Here is a 19823-nt window from a genome sequence, read left to right as displayed (position 1 = left end):
CTCAAACTGGTTAAATAACATTGCACTTTGATTTTTTTTTTTCTTGAATTTCTTCTTTTAGCTTCTAAATACTGTTATTGTCCACACTCACTATGCCAGGATTTTAAGGAATCACAAAGCAGAAAAAGTTCTCCTATCCCACTGTTTCTCCATGATGGCAACAGTGCTGCTTGTTTAACAGAGGGATGGGGATGCAGATCAAGCAAACCTCTGGGGTAGGCTTTTATCTTTGGGGTCTTGGAAAAATGTGTAAGGTCTCAAATTAATTGTCCTGCTCATCCAAACCAGGATTAAAGCTTGCCTGTGTGAGTAAAGCACATGGAATGGCTTCCATGCCCCTCCAGTAGCACTGATTTATTTGATCTGTCCAGACACTCAGTCATGGGCAGGTTTTATTTTCAGTTTACCTCTGAGTCAGTTTTAAATGTAGATTTCTTTTTTATTATTATTATTTGGGTGGGGGTTTTTTTTTTTTTTTTTTTTAGCTGAACCTCCCTGGAAGACAGGAATCAAACACAGTTGGTTTTTTTTTTTTCATGCCCATTAGGGTGCAATTTTAAAATGAGTTCTGTCTCAAGGGTCTGAAGGGGATAAAAGACAAAGTGGAGATGGGAGGAGGGGAGAAGCTGTTTTTCAGGGACATTATGTTTCCTGCCATTTGCTTTTTTTTTTTTTATTTATATCTCTTGCACTGACCTCACACTTTGGAAATTATGCACCTAGCTTTTTATCCCTCGTTTTTGTCTTACTTCTTATTTTTTTTATTATTTTCCCCCAGCACCAGGAAGAAGAGATGCCTCATTTTGAAACCTAAAGGGGGGAATAAGAAAAGTCCTTTGTAATATATTGCCATATTATCACTAAATCCCCTGACAGTTGTGACACAGAAGCAAGTCACCTGTCACTTAAGCTTGAGGTCTCTTTAATTTTCTCCTGGAATTCGCACCAGGCTGTCTTTAATTTGAGGCCTTTATTGGAATTCTGAAACCTTTCTGCCTCCCTGGTGCTCAGATCTATTCTGAGTGCTGTTACAGAATGTATACAATAACCAACACAGGGATTCAGAGGGGGCTGAAGCACTGTTTATTTAACACTCTGGAGGGATTTTCGTGCTTATTCGGTCCTGGCTACCCAGCTTTCAATATCGCTTTGACAACCGTTATGCCCTTCTCATTAATTTTAAACAGTTAAAACACAGGAAAAAGAGAAAAAGTTTTCATTATTAAAGTGCTTTACTTTTTAATAACAGAGGATTCTGTCCGCCAGGGGAAAGGGCAAACCTCACTAATTTCACATTCATATTAAAAAGCGCTGGGAAGGTGACACTTGGTGCTGCCAGGAGGCTGAACAAAAGGAAAGTGCCGGGGGCCGGGAGGAGCAGGCGGGGCCAGAAAGTTTTGTGTTTCACGGCGGTGGAAAGTTGGTGGTGACAACAAGGAGTGGCCACCTGGGGGTCACTGAACCTCTGCAGAGTCCTTGATGGGGATGGTCTCAGCTTCAGGGCACACCTGAAGTCAGAGGAACCTGTGGAAGGAATGTCCAGAAAAGGTGAGGAAGAGTCCAGAGAGTGAATTGTGTGAGGAGCAGCTGGGAGAACTGGCTGAACCCTGAGGAAAAGAGGTTCAGGAAAAACAACTCACAAAGGAACGTGTGAAAGGAGTGTCCAGAGAAGGTGAGGAAGGATCCAGAGAGTGAATTGTGTGAGGAGCAGCTGGGAGAACTGGCTGAGCTTGGAGAGAAAGAGATTCAGACAAAACAACTCACAAAGGAACCCGTGAAAGGAGTGTCCAGAGAAAACGAAGAAGGATCCAGAGAGTGAATTGTGTGAGGAGCAGCTGGGAGAACTGGCTGAGCCTGGAGGAAAAGAGATTCGGGGAAGAAACTGTGGCACTCTGCAGAGCTCTTGGATGGGGATGGTTTCAGCTTCAGGGCACACCTGAATTTAGAAGAATCCGTGAAAGGAGTGTCCAGAGAAAATGAGGAAGGATCCAGACAGTGAATTGTGTGAGGAGCAGCTGGGAGAACTGGCTGAGCCTGGAGGAAAAGAGGTTCAGGGAGGAGAACTCACAGCCAGATGGGGGTCAGGACCTGCTCCCAAAAAACAAGGACAGGAGGAGAGGACACAGCCTCAAGCCATGCCAGGAGAGGTTCAGGTGGAGCATCAGGAAGGATTTCTTCACTGCAAGGGTGGTTGAGCATTGGAATGGGCTGCCCAGGAAGGTGGTGGAGTCCCCATCCCTTGAGGTGTTCAAGAAAAACTGGATGTGGCACTCAGTGCCATGGTTTGGTTGGCAAGGTGATGATCAGTCCAAGTTTGGACTGGATGATCTTGGAGGTGTTTTCTGACCTAAAGGATGCTGTGATTCTGTGAGATGGGTCATGAGCCTTTCTTGAGGGGACTGGGAGACAGCAGAGAGCAGAAATTGGGAGTTAATGAGTTCAAAGAGCCAGGCTGTGCTTGGAGGGGCAGTCCAGGCAGTGAGTGAGCAGGAGCTGCAGCCCCAGGTGTGTTTGCTTTGCTGAGGAATTACCTGCAATTCTGGAAGCTGTGGGATCTGGAGTTTCAGAGAGGGCACAGTGCAAATTTAAACTCCATTTGAGGTCTGTCTCTGGGCACATTTGCTGTTGGGTACACAGGGGCACATGTGGGACAGGAGAGCATTTTGTGTCAGGTGCTGGCAGCCCCCAGGGTCCCCGGGGTTGGTTTGTGGTGTCAGTGGGATGTGGCTGCTCTGGCCTGGCAGCAGTGCACAGGACAGAGGGGTTTGCAGCATTAGCATGCAGATCTGGCAGGGAGGAGCAGCAGGATTGCTGCCTTGGCACAGGGCTCCTCCAGCATCCCAGGAGCTGGGTGTTTGCATTCAGCCAGCCCTGCTGGGGTGAGGGGTCTGACCATACCAAGTTGCTGCCTTGGATCTGGCACTCTCCCACTTGGATGCTGGTTCCTGTCTTGAGTCCCGCTGGAGAGATGTGGAGAGGTGCACATCCATGGATGCTTGGCTTTGCACTTTGCTGTCAGCTTTCCATCAAACATTTCACTTGTTTTCCTGGTCCACATTTCCTTTCTCTGCCTGGATCCCTCAGAGAGGGAGAGAGCCTCTCTTCTCCTCCCAGTAACAGCTTGCTCCCAGGAATGTTTGTTTTCCATTTCCTGAAGTGCATCCTACAATCTGATCCCAGGATAGCTGGAACACGTGCAAAATTGCCCTTTTGGCCTGAGGAAGTTTATTCTGTCATGCCTTTGGTGCAAGGGGCTTGTCCTGCTCTAGAGGAGCCAAGTGATGGCAGTTCCAGTCAAATGTGATGTGTTGGCAGTCAGGAAACTTCATGTAGAAATCCATGCTGGAATTGATGGGAAGTTCATTTGGTTGCCTTTGTTCACAGCTGCTGAATTTGTCTCTTCTCTGGAGCTTGGGGGTGGTTGTGGATCTCATGGTCTCCTGCCCTGGGTGTTTTGGAGAAGGGCACAGGAGAGCTTGCAGCATCACTCTGAAAGTGTTATTGTAGGGTCTGGGGGAGTCATTCCAAATAATTCCAATGGAAACTGGCAGTGGGATCTGGCCTGTTGTACCTGGAAGCAGAAAAAAAAAAAAAAAGAGAAGGGAAAAGAAAAGGAAAAAGATAGGTGATAGATGTTAGAAAACACAAAATTAAAACTGATTTGTTCTCCCCACCACACGGCGCTCACTGGCTGCTCTGACTTTAACATCTTTATCTGGATTTTTTTTTTTTCTCCTCTAGTAATATTGAGAGGATTACCTTTGTTGGCCCCTGGGTAGTTGCTGTGTGATTTTACTGTTATTAAATCTATTGTAAACTGCTTCATTATTCCTGACTCAAATTCTCTCTTTCCTCTAATCCTCCTGCCTCCCTGGTAGAAATCCTGTGGCAAGAACCCTCAGGAAGTCCGGGAGAGGGCCACAGTCCTGCAGACAAAATTTGAAAATCTCGTCCACTCCAGCGAGGGGACTGTCCAGTGGGCCAAGAAAGGTCAGTGATTTCCTTCCCCTTATCCCACAAGGGCTCAGAGGAGCTGCCAAGGTTTCCTTCTGGGCCACAGCATCAGGGAAAAGGCCTGGAAGAAACATTTTGGGGCTGCTGGGCTCTGCAGAGGGCTGAGGCAGGCCCAGAAGGCTTTGTGGTGATATTAAATGTTAATTTCTGGTGTTCCCATATTATGTGCAAATGAGATTTAGTCTTGGCTTTCAGTGGGATTCACATCCAAGGGCTTTGACCCAATCACAGGGTTGTGTGTGTTATGCTAGGAAGGGGATGGGTGACTTCACCACATCCTGCTGCAATTCCCATCAGATGCCTCCAGTTCACCCCAGGGGTGAATTTCAAGCCTGAAAAGCAGGATACAACCCTGACCAGTAAAAGATCTTGGATTGGAGCTGGTTGAGTGGGATGGGGGATAAAAGAGAGGAGGCAACAACTCAAAAAGGCAGTAAGAATAAAAACTGGGATGGACTTGGTAATCGTAGCTGTGTACAAGTCTGGGGTTTGATGTGCCATCTTTTCCAAGCAGTTAGCACTGAGCAGTGTGAGAGACTCTGCCCTTCTTCCTCTCAGTTTGGAAAATGGAGAGGAAGACAGATTTGGGAGAAGGATTAAAATCTTGCTGGGGTTTTGGTAGGAAAAGAAACACCAAACTGAGAGGAGCCATAAAGGTGGAGCAGGGTTGGCACTGGGGAAGTCAGGCCCAGAACTCCTGGGAATTTGACTATGAATTACAAGTCCACAAAATGCAAACCCTTTATGAAAGAGACTGCTGTGCCATTCTTGCTCACAGTATTTAGAACTGGAGCCTTTCCCCTTTTTTTGAGTCTCCTCTTCCCACATCTCCTTTCCTGATTGTTTTCTTACCTCATTGCTGAGAGCCCTGCTCTCTAAGCTTGTGTAGAAGTTATTTCAGTTCTGCAACATTTCCAGTTTAAGATTAATTTTAATTTCATAATTAATTTAATTTCCAGTTTAAGATTAATTTTAATTCATCCTGAGAGATGAATTTGAACAGTCTGCATCATTCCTGTCTACCACTCTGTGTACCTGCTGTGTGCACCTGCATACAGGTGTGGGACAGGTGAAATCACCTGAAATCACCTTCCAAGGGGTCCAAAACCATATGGGGAAATTGCTCTTGGAGTTGTACAGTGTTTGGAGAAACTGGAGAAGGAGAGGCTGTGCTCAAGATTAAAGTTCAGCATGAAAATTGTTTGGAATTTTGAGAAGTGATTGTTCAGGAGGTCAGAGGTGCTGGTTTTTTCTGAAAGTTGTACTCCCTTCTCAGGTGATGACACAGTCCAGAGTATCTCCTGTGACTATCTGCTTACCCCAATTATTCTGCATGCTTTTTTATTTGTGTGTGGCTGGATTGAGGTGCAAAGGGTTTGAAATTCTTGTTTCACTCTCTGCTCTCCCCCCACCACTGCACATCCCCGGGCTGAAATCTCACCCCACCTCCAGCAGTTGCAGGGCTGATTTCAGTTCCTTGGGGTTTTCAAACACCTTCCTCCTGCATTGAAAGTGTTGGAATTGCTACACAAGCAGCTTGCGCCCATTTTCAGGTGTGTGGTGCAGTTTTGTAGCTGCTCTTTTAAATCCACAATCTCAAAACATCTGACTAAAACAATCATAATCCTTCATTCTGCATGGATGAGCTTCTTGCTGCTCCCTTGGGATTTCTTGTACCCCCTGCAAACTTCTAACCTGAAGTGCCTGTGACAGGAACAACCAGAGAATAACTCTGGTCACACCTAAAAAACCTCTGTGGTTCCTCTCTACCCAGTGTCACTGTGCACCCACCCACCCACACTTGTTGCTGACCTCAGCATGAATAACTTCTTTAGCCACAGAAAAGAACCACAGAAAATACATCAGGAAATGCTGAAATGTTCTGCATCCCATTTATCTTGTAGAAGAGCACTCCACCTCTTTTTCCAACTCTGCTATCTACGTATGCAAATTTTCCACTGCTGAGTGGCTTCCATAAGCCCCTCTTCCTCCCCTCTGAGCCAGGCATCATGAATAATTAACATGGCAGCTGGCTTTTGCTTTCATGGCAGACAATCAATTGGAAACTGTGCCAGAGATGCATTTGTTTCTCTCTCTTTTTCTGTTTTTCCCCATTTTCTGACCTAGTCAATGTTAATAAGCAGTGCTTGCACCTCAGCCTGCTTTCAAAAGCAGAGTGGCTCCCTGCCCGCCCTCCCCTTCTGCCTCTGCCTCCCGTGCTTTTCACACTCGAATCAAATGGTTCAGGGAAGGTGCTGCCCTTCAAACTTGATTGACTGATCAGCACTGAGATGGGTGGGAGGAGGGCTCTGCCTGGGCCCTGCTACCTGGAGGATGAACCTCAGCAAGAGTGGAGCCCTTTTTGGGGAGCAGAGGATTTGCATGGTGGTAGTGCTTCATTTCAGAGCTGTGGGGCCAGAAGGAGCTCAGGAGAGTGATCCTGTGTGCCCCTGAGTCACAGAGAGGGTGAGAAAACAAACCCTGCTTTCCTCCTCCTTATTTCCCAGTTTTACAGCCAGCATTGAGCATTTTGCCTCCTTCCTTTCTGTCCTCAGCACCTGTGTGTGGGGAGGCAGAGCAGAGTCACAGGAGCCCAGGGCTGTGGCACAATGCTCAAATCCGTGGTGGTTTTGGTGCCTCCTTCCCTCCTGCTTCCAGCTGCTCTCCAAAGTGCCTCCCAGTTTATCCAGCCCTGCCCTGGGGCCAGTGCTGGGAGCCTGGTGAACAGGTTATGTCACCTGTCTCCCTTTCGTATCCCATTACCCTCTCATCCCCTGTTTAAAATAACAACAAACCAGCCCATCTAACCCCCATCATCTTTTCTTTTTCTGGCTTTTTTCTTTTTTTCCTTTGATTTTCCACACTTACATTTCCTGGAGAAAAAATAGGGATGGAGGGGTGCAAAGGACCAACCTAAATTCTCTGTCTTAGTGAGCACAAGCCCAAATCCCACTCCAAGCCACTACTTGTTACCTTAGACTTGTGTTGGTGTGATAAAAACTCTCAATAGCTCACACTTCCTGTGGCATCAAGGTAAGGAACCCTGTACATGAATTATGGCCTGACCAGCACTGTTACCAGTCTTTGTGAGTTGTTTTCCTAAAGCTCTGTCTCTTTGACCACAAAATCATAAAAGAATTTCAACTTTAAAAAAAAAAAAATCCAATAAAGCATTCAGTATCTGGCCACTCTAATTGCACATAAAAGCCAGAAAACATGACTCTGGCAACACTGAGAGGTTCAAAGACCTGATAGTAAAGATTTTAAGAAGAATCTCATCCACAAAGGTCTTCATTTCAATCTCTTGGGTGCTGTAATGAACATCTCAGCTCTGGGCTGCTCAAGGTGAGGCATTTCCTGGGCTGGCTCTGTGACCTGCAGCTCCCAGCTCAGCTCTGGGTTAGTGCCTTGCAGCTCTCCCTGCTTTTGTGTGCTCACAGCTGGATCTGGCAGATGTCTGTCAGGGCTTTGGGAAGAGGGGGAGCCTTTGACACTTTTCATTCTGTAATTCTGATTTTGGGGGCTTGGTACCAGCAGCTTTTCCTCTCTGCACAGCTGTGGGAGGTGAGCTCAGCCTTCATAATAACAGGATCTTTAGTATCAGCCATTTCAAATGCTCTGAGGCAGACAGCTGTATTAGCTCCAATGGGACTCAATTCAAAGCAGGAGCAAGTTCCTGTTGTTCCCTTTGAAGAGTTACACCTTCTCATAGGTGAATTTGACCAATAACTTTATGAAAAAAAAAAAAACAGCAGCAGAACAGGAGTTTTGAGAGCATTTGAGCTGGTTTATAAGCCCTCAGAAGGATGGCCTTCAGACAGGAGACTGAGACAGTATTTGGAATTTAGCATTCTCTTTTTTGGGAAAACACAGGTCTCCTGGTGCTCAGAAGCCTCTAAAAGAGCAGCATTGTGAAATTGGGAAGAAGGTGCAAAAAACTCAATCTTTTCTTCTCATCGATTGGGAAAAGGAGTTCGCTTTGCTCAGTAAACAGAGCTTTGATGGATTCCCTGGGTCCTTCCAGGAGCTGATCTGCTAAAATGACATTTTTATTACTGTTCATAAACTCCAATCTCCGGCTGCTGCCAAGAGATTAGACATAAGCTGTGGGCAAACTTGCTGGTCCGGTGGCTCAACAGGCAAGGGCAGGAGAGGTGAGAGTTTAGAGCTCACTGCTGGAGGGAGGGAGAGGGAGAGGAAGGTGCAGGAGGTGCTTTGGACTCAGGGCTGGGGGCACACAGGAGGTTTAGCAAGCAGGGGATTGAGGGGAGGCATTTTCTGAGCTGCAGAATTTCCTTCTGGAAGTCTCTTTATTCCCAGAGCAGGGGCCAGCCCGGGTGTAGTGAACGTTCTGGGGATGGGGAGGAGCAGAGGTAGTGCTCATATTAGTGGATGATTGTCTTTAGAGCAATGAGCCCTGAGGGAAGGGCATTACAGGAATATAAAGATGGGAAGGGAAATTTGCACACAGTTCTATTATTTTTCCCTTTTGAGAAGGTGAGCTCTGTTCTCAGTGTGCTGATGAGTCAGGAAATCCATCCGGCTCTCAGATATTTATAAGGGACTAGCTGGTAACTGGTGAAAAATGCATGGACTACTGGGACTCTAATATCAGAGGAGCCTTCCTGTGCCATCTCCATGCTTCTCTTTCTTCATCCCTGCATCTCTGTTCCCGCTCTCCTCTTATCTGCTGCCACTCAGTATCAATGGCTCTTGAGAGAAATGCCACAAATTCACCTTTTGTGGCCAAAGGAGCAGCCTTGCAGGAGCCAAACCCAACGATTCAGTGGAGCTTTGTTTCAGTTCCTAACACCTCCCCAGCACCTTTTGGGATTGCACCAGGTGCTGTGCAGCCTTCACAGGTTTTTAACATGCCAACCTTTTCTGCCAGCTGCTGACCAGAAGGTGTCCCAAAGGACCAGCCCCATGTCCTTTCAGCTGGAACAGCTGAATCTTTAAGTGTTTATGTAAATATATATAAAAATGCAGCAGCAAACAGAATTCACTGGTGTTTTTCCTTCCCCTCAGCACTGCAGTCTTTCCTTTGTGCCTATACCACCTATCCCAAGGAGCTCAAGCACATCTTCCACATCAAATCTCTCCACCTGGGTCATGTGGCCAAGAGCTTTGGGCTGAGAGATGCCCCCCAGAACCTGACTGCTCTTCCAACTGCAGGCTCAAAGAGGAAAACCAAAGCAAAGCCAAAAAGGTAGGTCAGCCTGATGTTCCTGAGCTGTGCTTTGCTCCTCAAGGTGGTTGGGCTTGCTCCAGGAATCGAGTGTAAAAAAAGCAGATCTGTTGGTTGAAATGATCCTTCTGCAAGCCTGGAGGTGTGGAGTAGCTCTGGGAAAAGAATTTCTGCAAATCCTGTGGGATCTCTCATGAGGATAGTTGCAGCTCTATCCCCTCTAGTGTGTGTTCTGGGTCCTCCTGTTGTGTGTAAGGAGCTGGAGGAGCCCTGAGCCCTCTTGTGTGCCTGCAGGGGAGCTGAAGGTGCTCAGTGCATCTGACCCTGGCTGCTCTGAGTTGTTCAGGACAGAAAATCCTCTCTTTGGGGATCACAGTGCTGAGGACACGCTCTCTTCCCCAGTGCAATGGCAGGATCCAGAAAAATCATTGCAATAATTCAAAGGAGGAAAATCTTTTTTGTTTATCAGCATCAATTATGACTCTTTCCGTGTAATTGTTGCTACAAACCCTGTTAGCAAACCTCAGCCATGCAATTAAAGCACTAATCCACATAATTGTTCCAGGGCTGGGCACTTCTCTTGCACATGCACCTATCCTGTGAAAAGGAAAAAAAATTGCAAGGGGAAGGGATTTGAAAATAAAAAGTTGGAGCCTGCATTGAGCTTTGTCCTGCTTTCAGCAGCCACCAGGGACAGGCCACTGCTCTGCCTCCTGCTCCAGCTGACCCTCCTCAGCAGATGGGCAACAGGATGGGAATGCCCCTGTGAGCAGGGGATTTAAGGGAGCTTTATTTCGGGAAGAATAGCCTGATTAGCTGATAAAGAGCATGTAAGATGGTATGGGGTGGGCTTTGATGTCTTGCTGGCCCAGCAGGGTGTCAAGCTATGAGTGACAGTAGCGTGTCACAGGATTACTTGGCCTGTAACAATGCCTCTCTCTGTTCCTGTGATGTTGCTACTCTGTTAGAGCTACTTTTTCCCTTGTTACAAACCTCTTTTAGATGGGGGTTCCTCCTCCCCAAGTCTTCATCCCATTAGAGCACAGACAAGCCCAGGATACAGTAGGTATTTACACACAGGAGCTGTGGGGCTGGGGGATGTGGAGGTGTTGGAACAAATGGTCTGAGAGTGATTTGAGAGCTCATTTGCACGTGGATCACAGAAGTGCAGCTCAAGGAAAGTGGGCAGACTTTGCACAGCTCTGTCACGGCTCAAGATTCCAGATTTCAAATCCGGGAGCATCTGCAGAGTTAAGTCCCTGCAAAAAAAAGTAGCCAAAGTTGTGATGTGCAACAATTGTTTCTGCCTTTGAAACTTGGCTTTAATCAGTTTTCTCTGTGTGTGCTTAAAAAAATAAATAAATAAAGGGAGAGGGTACATTAGTATTTATAGGATAGTTTAGAGAAAGTGAATATTGATTCAAATTCAGTCTGCACTTGCATAAATCCAAGATTATGCTATTAACTTAGAGAATTGCTCTTGATTTCACACTGACAAAGCAGAAAGCAAAACTTAGCCTGCCATTTAGAAGACAAATGGTTTCTCATTGTAAAATGCAAGGCTTGAAATTATAACAGCACAGTCACAGAGCAATCTTTTTAATTATATTTCTCACATGATGCTGTGAGTGTTGGTTGTCGTATTACACATTGTCTCCCAACATCTGATACTGGTTTTTAATCAGGCTGCTCACTAAAGCCTCATCTCTCAGCACCTGCCTAGAGAATAAAGAGCAGGTTGAAAGTGGGGTAAAGGCAATCATTAAATGTTTCCTTAAGAGGACAAAGAAAACTTTTCATTTCTTTTGAAGTCTCCTTTTGTGCTTGGCGCCTCCTTGGAGAGCCCGCTGGGGGAAGGTGAGACAGCGAGAGGGAGCAGCCAGGTGTGTGATGTTCCAGTGCTGAAATGTGGGAGCAGCCCTCTCCTCAGTGCCCATGTCAACTTCCATGCATTTTTCAGAGGTCTTTGTGCAAACCAGCTGTCCCCTTAGCTGGAGTGCATCTTGCAAAACCCGATCTGAAGGCGGAGAAATAATTGCCGCCGCTGTCCGCAGAAAGTTGCAATGCTGTGTTGAGGTGAGAGATGAGCACAAGAACCAGATACTGCATATTGAATTACAGGACATCAGCTTAGTCAGTGTCTGGGCTCATGCTTTGGCTGCAGGCTGGAGCAAGGAAGCTGATCCCACCTGCACTGAGGGATTAGCTGTCCTTGCTTTGCTGGAGTCGCAGCACGCCGAGGAAGGGGCTGACAGGCCAGATAGATTTGTCTTTTGACTCCTTCACAATGCACATTCCACCATGCATCCCTGTGCTGCTCAGGCTTTTGCATTCTGCATCAACTGAGGGCCTGCTTTCCCTTTGAAATCAGTGTGTGCCCCCAAAGGCTTTCACTGCACTGAGCAGTTGCAACTTAATTTGGCTTTTTTGTGAGTTCGAGCCATCACAAAGAAAGGTGGCTCTTTAGTTCAGCTGATTCTGTGGAACTCCCTGCTACAGGAATTTCTGATGCAAGAAATGCTCAGAAAAATTGAATTTACTTTTGAGTATCAAGAATTGCTACAGCATATGCAAAAAGTGATATGAAAACAAAGGTGAAAACCCCCTCGTGCTTCAGAGTTTAAGCCCAGCCCTCGAGTGAAATGGGATCAGGGAGAGGAGTTTGAGAGCACTGCTGTACATCATTATCACAGTGCCATTGCTCTGATGTGGAGATGGGCATGGCCTGGAGGCTTTGGCTGCAGGATCATTGTGTTAATTCATTCTTCAGCATGGCCAGATAGAATCAGACAGCTCCTGGGAAACAGACCTTGTAGCCCTGTGTCCTCCACATGGCCAGGGCAGCACTCTGCTTTGGGTGCAAACCATGGCCTTTTACCTTCTCTCCCCCCTCACATCCTTGGTTCCACTTTTGAACATCTTGGCATTGAGAATTTTTGAAGAAATAAATACAGGGCTTGTGACTCAAGGCTGCAGCTGGGCCTCCCTGCACAGCAATTGTCTCATCATTAGAAGCACTTTGCTTGCCAGTTTTTATGTGCACATTTAGAGCTTTCCTGATATCACTTAATTAGTCAAAATGCAGCTTTGGAATTCTGCCCACTGGGAATTTCACTTTGGGCAGTCTGCTCTAGAAAGCCAAACTGGAGCTCAGGTAAGAGCATGGACAAATGGAGCCAAAAATGAGAGTAAGAGAGACATGGCTGCTGTGAAAAGAAACGTCACCATCACTCTTCATTAAGGCAGTTCAGGGACACAGGTGAGTCCTGGCTACCACATCATGATGTTGTAAAAGAAATCCTCATATGAAATGAAAGTTTTATAGTTGTGAAACCCATCTGATTGTTTCCTGCATACAGCAGTGCCCTTTATTACTGTCCTGTTCCACTGTGGCTGCAGCACAGAGCTTCTGCTCCATCTCCAATCAAGTGAACAGTGCTTGCCCACAGAGCTGGAAAACCTCTGTGCACCAAAAATTGTCATCTCTCTCTAATTGAAATATATTCTGATCTCTGGGCTGGGAAAGGGCCTGACAGAAGCAAGAATCCTGGGAGGATCCTGCTTTTGGCCTTTTTCCATAGGGTGAAGACCAAGGGATGCCAGTGAAAGTGAGACTGGGGTTTCTGTGTGGCTGAAATGCATTTAACTTCAGTAGGGCAAGGTGGGCTTTGCTGCTCAGCACACCCCAGTGTGGAGACCACCCTGCCCTGAGTGTTCTGGACCAGGCTTGGTGCTCATTCTGGCTGGGTAATAATTTTCCTTGGTCTTCTCAAGCATCTGCATCAGCTGGGAGCAGAGGACCTGGGCCATCTGTTGACCTGTCGAGAGCAGTGGAGGATTGCTGATGGATTTCTTGCCCCCACTCTGCACAAAACAGCAGCAAAACCAACCCAAACAGGGTTGCATTGGCTGCAGATGGTTCATCCAATGCTCCAAGCAGGAAAAGCAGGTGTTGCAGCAGCCTTGGCCCAGAGGTAACCCAGCTCTGCTGCTGGCACAGTGTCAAGGAGCTGTTGGAGATGCTGTCAGGCAGATTGATGGTGCAATCCACGTTGAAATGGTTTCTGATAAATGGACCAGCCTCCTCGGGTCTCTCCAAAGACACACCACGAGTTCTGGGACTCTGTGGCACAACTTCATCCTCCTCCTGCCTCAGCTGGAGCAGTTTGGGAGCCTTTGGAGGCTGCAGATGCTGGGAGCTGGGTAAAGGTCACTACACCTGGGCACTGCATTGCAGCAGCGTCTCACACAGCAAGACAAAGGAGCTGGCAGTGATGCCAGCCAGGTTGAGAGGCACCTCCAAGAACAAACTCACTCACAATGAGGGGAAAGATGAGCGGAGGCATCTTCTGAGCCAGCACAAGGAGATCAGGGCAAAGCATTCAGATTTGCTCAGAGATGGAGGGTTGGGCAGCACCAGCATCCCTGAGAACCCTGTGGCTGAGGTGGGGAAGGGGAGCAGCAGGCTGGGAACTGTAAGTGGGTGTAGAAGGGAACTGAAGCAGAGGAGAGAAGGATTTTACTCTTCCCTTCACTGGACACTTTTCCTTCCAGATGTTCTTCTCCTGCCTTTTCACCATTCAGTGATGTATTTAGCAAGATTCACAAGTTTCTCATGTTTAAACAGTGTTTAAATCATTCCAGTTTTCTGAAGGAGTCAGGCTTTTTTTTTTTGTCTGTAAAACTTTGGCCTGGTCTTTTCCAGCCCTTGAGGAGATAACAAAGTCATCTGGGGACAGTTCCTCTTTCTCCTTGTTGTCTCTCTGCTGAGGGTCTTGGTACCAGCTTTTGTGAGGTTGCAGCTTCATTACAGATGTGCACAGGCAGCTCTGAACCTGAGCTCTTTTATTCCTTCCTCTGTCTCAGTGTACCATGATACCTAGACATGAGATCACAGCAAGAGATGCTCACCACCCATGTGCTTTTCCATTGATGGGAACATGGGTTCTGTCTGTGTTGCAAATGCATCTTTACATTTACAGCTTTTCTGTGAATCTTTTTGCCACGGTATCACCACAGAGCTCCCTTAAATTAACATCCCACCAGGGAAAGCCCAGGGAGAGCTGGGAGAATGGACAGGGAGGCCAAAGAGATTAAAAACCTTACCCAGGGATGCTCAGGGGTGAGTGTTAAGGGCTTGCTCAGTTCTCCTGGGCTTTGTCTCATACCCTTGGTGAGGGAAGGTGCCCTGTGGTTATCTTGCTGCTCCCAGAGGCTGTCACCAGCTGGGCAGAGAGGGGAATTCACAGCTCTACAGCAGGAATCAGGGCTCCTGAGCTGGTGCAGTTTCCTGGTTCCCTGCAGCTCCTCCATCTCATGGTTACACAGGGCCCTGACAGCTGCTTTTCTTCTGTGTGATGAGCACAGGTTCCACAGCACAACTCCATTGATTTTTGTGGCCTTGGGTTAGAGGGAGGGAGCTCCCTTTCCCCTGCATCCCTGCTTTTCTGTGCACAGCTGATCACCTCAGCAGGGAGTATTGATTTACTAATTGGGCAGCAATTTCACCTGATTGATAATAAAGTGTTGGACAACCTCCCTGCTGAGCTGCAGCTCAGCCCTGCAGCTACTGGTGGATTCCTTGTCCTTCTGCAGCAGAGAGTTCCCTGTTGTTCAGTAAACTGGTGTGTTGCTTGGAAACCCAGGAATTACTGTAGGAAATGCTTGGAGACAACAATCAAAGTGTCAGATAGGAACATCAGCCACTGGTGGAGGGGCTGAGCAGGGGATATCCCTGTACAGGCTGTGGGAGGGGAGCACAAACACCCCAGGCAGGCAAGAATTCACTTCCCTTGTCCTCCCTGGGTGTTTGAATGCCTTGATCCATTGCTGCAGCCAGAATTTCTTCCTTCTCTCCAACACCCAGCATGGATTTGGACACCTGAAGGGACTTTGAGTGCTAGAAAGTGTCACCTTTAGGATGGCTGAGTCCCTGTGTTGTCACCAAAGCTCTCTGGGGCTGCTGCTCAGTTCAGTTCCCTCCTGTGCAGAAGGACAAACAGGTTTCTGCTCTTTCTGGAAGCGCTTGAGATCTGTTACAGAACTTGCTCAGAGAGGTGACCCTGGAGTTGTTCAAGGCCAGGCTGGAAGGGTTGGACCTGGTCTAGAGAAAGGAATTATATATGTTTAGGGTCCTTTCCAACCCAAACCAGGCTGTGACTCTGTGGTGATGAAGAGGAGGGTGGGACATGCCATGTGGACACCCTGTTGTGCCCAGGATCATGGGGATGAGGCAGGGAATGGCTGATCCTGCACCCAAGAAATTGTATTTTAAATAACTGAGGGTGAGCTTTGCCCAAGGTTATAGAGCAGGACAGTGGCAGAGCTCATGGTGGGAAAATGCTGAGTGGGTTTTTATATTTATAGCTGGCAGTTTAGGGCTGCAGGGACACCCATGCTGGAGTTTGGTGGCCATGCAAAATGCAGCTACCCTTGCAAAAGCCAGTCTCTGGAGAGGGAGGCTGTGAGGTGCATGGGATGGCTGCAGGACATTGCAAGAAAAGAAAATCTGATGGATCTGTTGGGTTTAGACTCATGACATTCTAATTTTTCCCTTGGTTTATCTGAGAGGGGGTTGTGGATTTAAGCTCTGTTTAGAAAATGTTTCCATTGTTCAATGTCATTGGGCTGATAGGTTGTTTTGGACTACTATTATTATTATTATTATTATTATTATTATTATTATTATTATTATTTCTTCCAAACTGCTGTGTCACCTCATTCATCAGCCTTCAGGCGCACAAGCTTCCCTCCTTCTCCCCACCACCCCTGCAAGAGCATTTGTACAGAACAAAGGCTTGCTTTGAAAAAACGCCGTGAGATTTTGCCACCTTTGTGGAAACCTGTCACAACAAAACCTAATTTTGCACGAGGCAGAATTTCAAATCAAGCCTCAAGGAAAGGGAGCTGCTCCTTCCGTAATGTGCAGCTGTCAGTGGTGTTGCAGGAGAAGGGGTTCTGAATTCCTGAATTTCTGAATTGCTCTGCTCTTCCCCCTGCCCAGGTCTGAGCTGCTCAAGAAGACCCACAGCAAACGTCGCCTTGCTGAGCTCCTGTGCTCTGAATATTCCAGTGGGATGGACACTGCTGGGGCCAAGGTCAAGAAGAAGAAGAAAAAGCAGAGAAAAGCTGGCAACCAGCAGATTCCAACATAAGCCAGGCCCTTCCAGTCTGTGGCTGTAAAAGCTGCTGGAGTGCCTCAGCCGGGGGTCAGGGTGACCTGCCAAAGCAGCTGAGGAGCGTTTCCATTTATCAGGCAAGTGTGGGAGGGATCCTGGGGCTCTTGGCCTCCTCCCCTTCATTCCATAGGTCCAAGAGGAATGGAATCTGGGCGTGTCCTGGTGTACTGCTGCAGTTCAACGTGGCCTCCTGAAGATGCACCGTGTTCCTGAGATGGTTTTTTAGCAAGGAAAATAAAAAAAAGGTTAAATATGATTTTCAGAGAAATGTGATGTGTGTGCAACATGAAAGTGAGACAAGTTTGGGCAGGCAGGAGGTGCTTTTGTGTTTTAGGAACACTCCCCAGTCCCTTCACTTGCTGTTTCCAGCCATGGCAGGGAGGAGCACCATGGAGAGGGGAGTGTGCCCTGTGCCCTGTCACTGCACAGGGAGCACTCCTGCTCCTGTCTCAGGTAATGAATCCACACTGCTGCCACCTCCTCTCGTGTCCCCTGTGCACTGGGCAGGGTCTGTCCCTGGTCACCGTTAGGCACAGTTGGCACCTGCAGGGATGCCAGTGGCAGGATTGTGGAGAACCCTTCAGTGCAGTGACACAGAGTCCCTTTGGGCAGAGCTCATGGGCACAGAGCTCCCTGCCAGAGCTCCTGGGAACAAGCTTTGTCTCTGTGGGAAGGAGCCAGAGTGAATCCAGCAGTCTCCAAACTTCTCCCTGCCTGCAGCACGTTGTCATTCCTGATTATGCAACACACAGGGAGTCTGAGATGTCTCACCTCTCTGAACATTAAAGCCTTTGCAGGTTCTTGCAAACCCTTGCCAGTCATGGCCCAGCCTTTTGGGGCTCTCTGCCTTGCCTGGGCCTGTTTGAGCTAATGGATTCCACTTCTTGTTTTTCCCATTTGCCATCCTTCTTGTTCCCATCAGAGAACTGGGACTCTGGGGAAAGGGATGCAGGATGGCCCCAGTGTGCTGAGACTGGCAATTGTTCACCACAGTCTGTGAAATTAAACCTAAACTTTCCCATTCTGAGTGGGAAAGTGCCCCAAAACCTGCAGGAGATTTCCCTACAGGTGAGCCCCCACCTGTCCCCCCTCTGCTCCTTGAGCACAAGCACCAAGCAGGGCAGGGCTGAGAACAGCACAAACCCAGCCAAAACACAACTTTTGTGCTCCCTGCACGTGTCTGCCTCGAAGAAAGGGAGGAGGAAGAGCAGCCCACCATGACCTGAGCCAGGCATGTTTTATGCAGGAGCAGAAAGTGCTCTAAGAGTGGCAATTTCAGACGTCAGAAGGAAGAAAAGTACTGAAAAGGGACTATAAACAGATGAAAATGATGCCTTGTAAATGCAGAATTGAGGGCACCTACTTTGGGCTGTAGTGAGTCATACAAAGTATTGTAGGAGAGCAGCAATCAGCCCCAAAGTATTTAATTTCTGAAGTGAAGGTAACTTTTGAAACCAGAATTTTTCTTTCCTCCCAGGCAATTATTAAACACTTCAATTTCACTGCAATACTTTTTCCAACACTTCTGCAAGATGACAGAAAGGCTCCAGTATCAAATTAATCATGATTTTTCAGAGAGAATGAAGTTACAAACATTTACTAGATTAAAATACAATAACAAAGCCCACCTGATTTAGTTATGAGAACTATTTGGAAGAGCAATCAGGTTTAAGGCAAATGTCAACTTCAACAGAAAAGAAACCCCTGAGGATGAAAATGACTCAGAATGATGCAGAGAGTGCAAGTTTGGGAATGATTTTGTGCATGAAGGGAAAGTACATGACCTTCTCCTGGCTGACTGTCACGTAGGAATTAATAGGGACTATTGGCAAATTCTTAAGAGTAGGAAAAAAGGCCAACAGCACATGGGTGAGAGACATCAGATCTCATTGCTGCCTGGATTAACTGGGCATGAAACAGTACAAATGGTTGTGATGAATAAAGTGATTTTTAAAAAATATCAGAGTGCCTTTTTCTTTCAGCTTCACCATCTTTAGCAGATAGGGCTGGGTAGCTTGAGTGATTAGGGAAAGAGAGAGGAGGAGATTGTTGAATAAGTGTTAAAAGAAATGCACTTGCAACTGAAATTAAATGCACATGCACCTGAGTTTTCTCCTAATAGACTCGAAGGCTGATGAGAAAAATGTGTTTGAATTGTGGCTGAGTGGGCAGGAGTCAAATTGTGCCCGTATTTACACTTGGGCAGCTCCAGATTGGCTCTGAGCTGGCTTCACCCTTGAGCACCACTCAATTCAGTGAGAACCTGGGGTAGGTTTGGGGTTGATTTCACTCGAATCACCCTTTCATTCATTCAGGCAGGGCAGGGTGTGGTGCTTGGAGCTGTGAGCTGCTCTGGAGTTCCATCATTTCATCATCATTTCCATCAAATCTCCACCACCTGCAGCAGGACCAGGTGCTGTTTGTGCAGAGGTTCCCAAATCCTCTGAGCACCCAAATGCCAGAGGAGCAGCCAGGGGTGACAGTGGATTCCCGTGGCATGCAGCAGGTGGACGTTGCCCTGAACTTCTCCTGGATTTGTCCCCTCTTGCTCTGAGGTACGTGGTGTGTGCTGAGGGATCTTGGCTGGGTGGGAGCTGGGTTTGGGAGTGTTGGTGGAGATGCAGCTTTGGTTTTGCCTTTGGTTTGGCAGTGTTGGTGGAACTGCAGCTTTGGTTTTGGCTTTGGTCCAGTTTGCTTGTCTGGATTGTGGTGGAAGACAAAGGCCTCACTGCCCTGCAGCCCAAAACCCCTGGGTTTGGTGTGGAAATTGTGGCACTGTGTAACTTTTCTACAAAGCTGCTTGTCTGTGAGTCAGACCAGGGCTTTGCTGGGTTTGCCTGCCCTGCTCTCACACCCTGAGATTGCAGGAGAGGGCAGGGAAAGCAGCAGTGCTCCGGGCTTTCCATTCTGACATGGTTTTGTTTGGTGCTTGGATGAATCCATGGAATATCTTGGCCAGAAACAATTCTGCTGATTGCAATGATTTGTGTGTGCTGGCATGTCCAGCAGGGCAGCTCCTGCTGTGGGTGTGCTGAGGGTGCTGCTCCTGGTTAGAGCTGTGCCAGGAGGGGAGGAAGGTGGCCCTTGAGCTGGGTAAAAGGGACCTGAGAGCCAGGACTGGGTTTTGCCCTCTGGATCCAGAGGCTGGAGCTGACAGAACCCAACCAGCAGCAGTTTGTCTGTTGGGCTCTGTACCCTGGAGAAATCCCTGCTGCGATACTCCAAAGGTTTTCCTGCTGGGACTGCTGCTTCTCAACTCTTCCATTTTTTTGCTTCATAGAATTTCAACCCAGCACAGCCTGTCCTACCCCTGGGGCTTTGCCAGGAGTGTGCCCACCTGGCACCATCCTCTGGAAACATTTCCAGCCTGCTCAGGGGCTGCTGTAGGTGCAGGGCCAGTGCTGGTGGGACACCAGCTCCCATCTCAGTCCCTGCACACAGGC

General features: G+C 47.7%; 1 protein-coding gene across 1 annotated transcript in view; it reads left to right on the top strand.

Moving 5' to 3' along the window:
• The window catches only part of DDX31 (DEAD-box helicase 31), a 43928-nt gene extending 27295 nt beyond the window's left edge, over nucleotides 1–16633 (top strand). Inside the window, exons 18-20 of the mRNA XM_059486490.1 lie at nucleotides 3879–3990; nucleotides 9043–9223; nucleotides 16206–16633. Coding sequence (XP_059342473.1) covers nucleotides 3879–3990; nucleotides 9043–9223; nucleotides 16206–16356 — 444 coding nt within the window. The 3' untranslated portion in view covers nucleotides 16357–16633. The remainder of the gene's footprint in view (nucleotides 1–3878; nucleotides 3991–9042; nucleotides 9224–16205) is intronic.
• The last annotated feature ends 3190 nt before the right edge of the window (nucleotides 16634–19823 follow it).

Source organism: Ammospiza nelsoni, chromosome 20 (genome assembly GCF_027579445.1).
Source record: "Ammospiza nelsoni isolate bAmmNel1 chromosome 20, bAmmNel1.pri, whole genome shotgun sequence".
In the NCBI taxonomy this organism is placed as follows: Eukaryota; Metazoa; Chordata; class Aves; order Passeriformes; family Passerellidae; genus Ammospiza; species Ammospiza nelsoni.
This window is presented reverse-complemented; position numbering and strand designations above follow the sequence as displayed.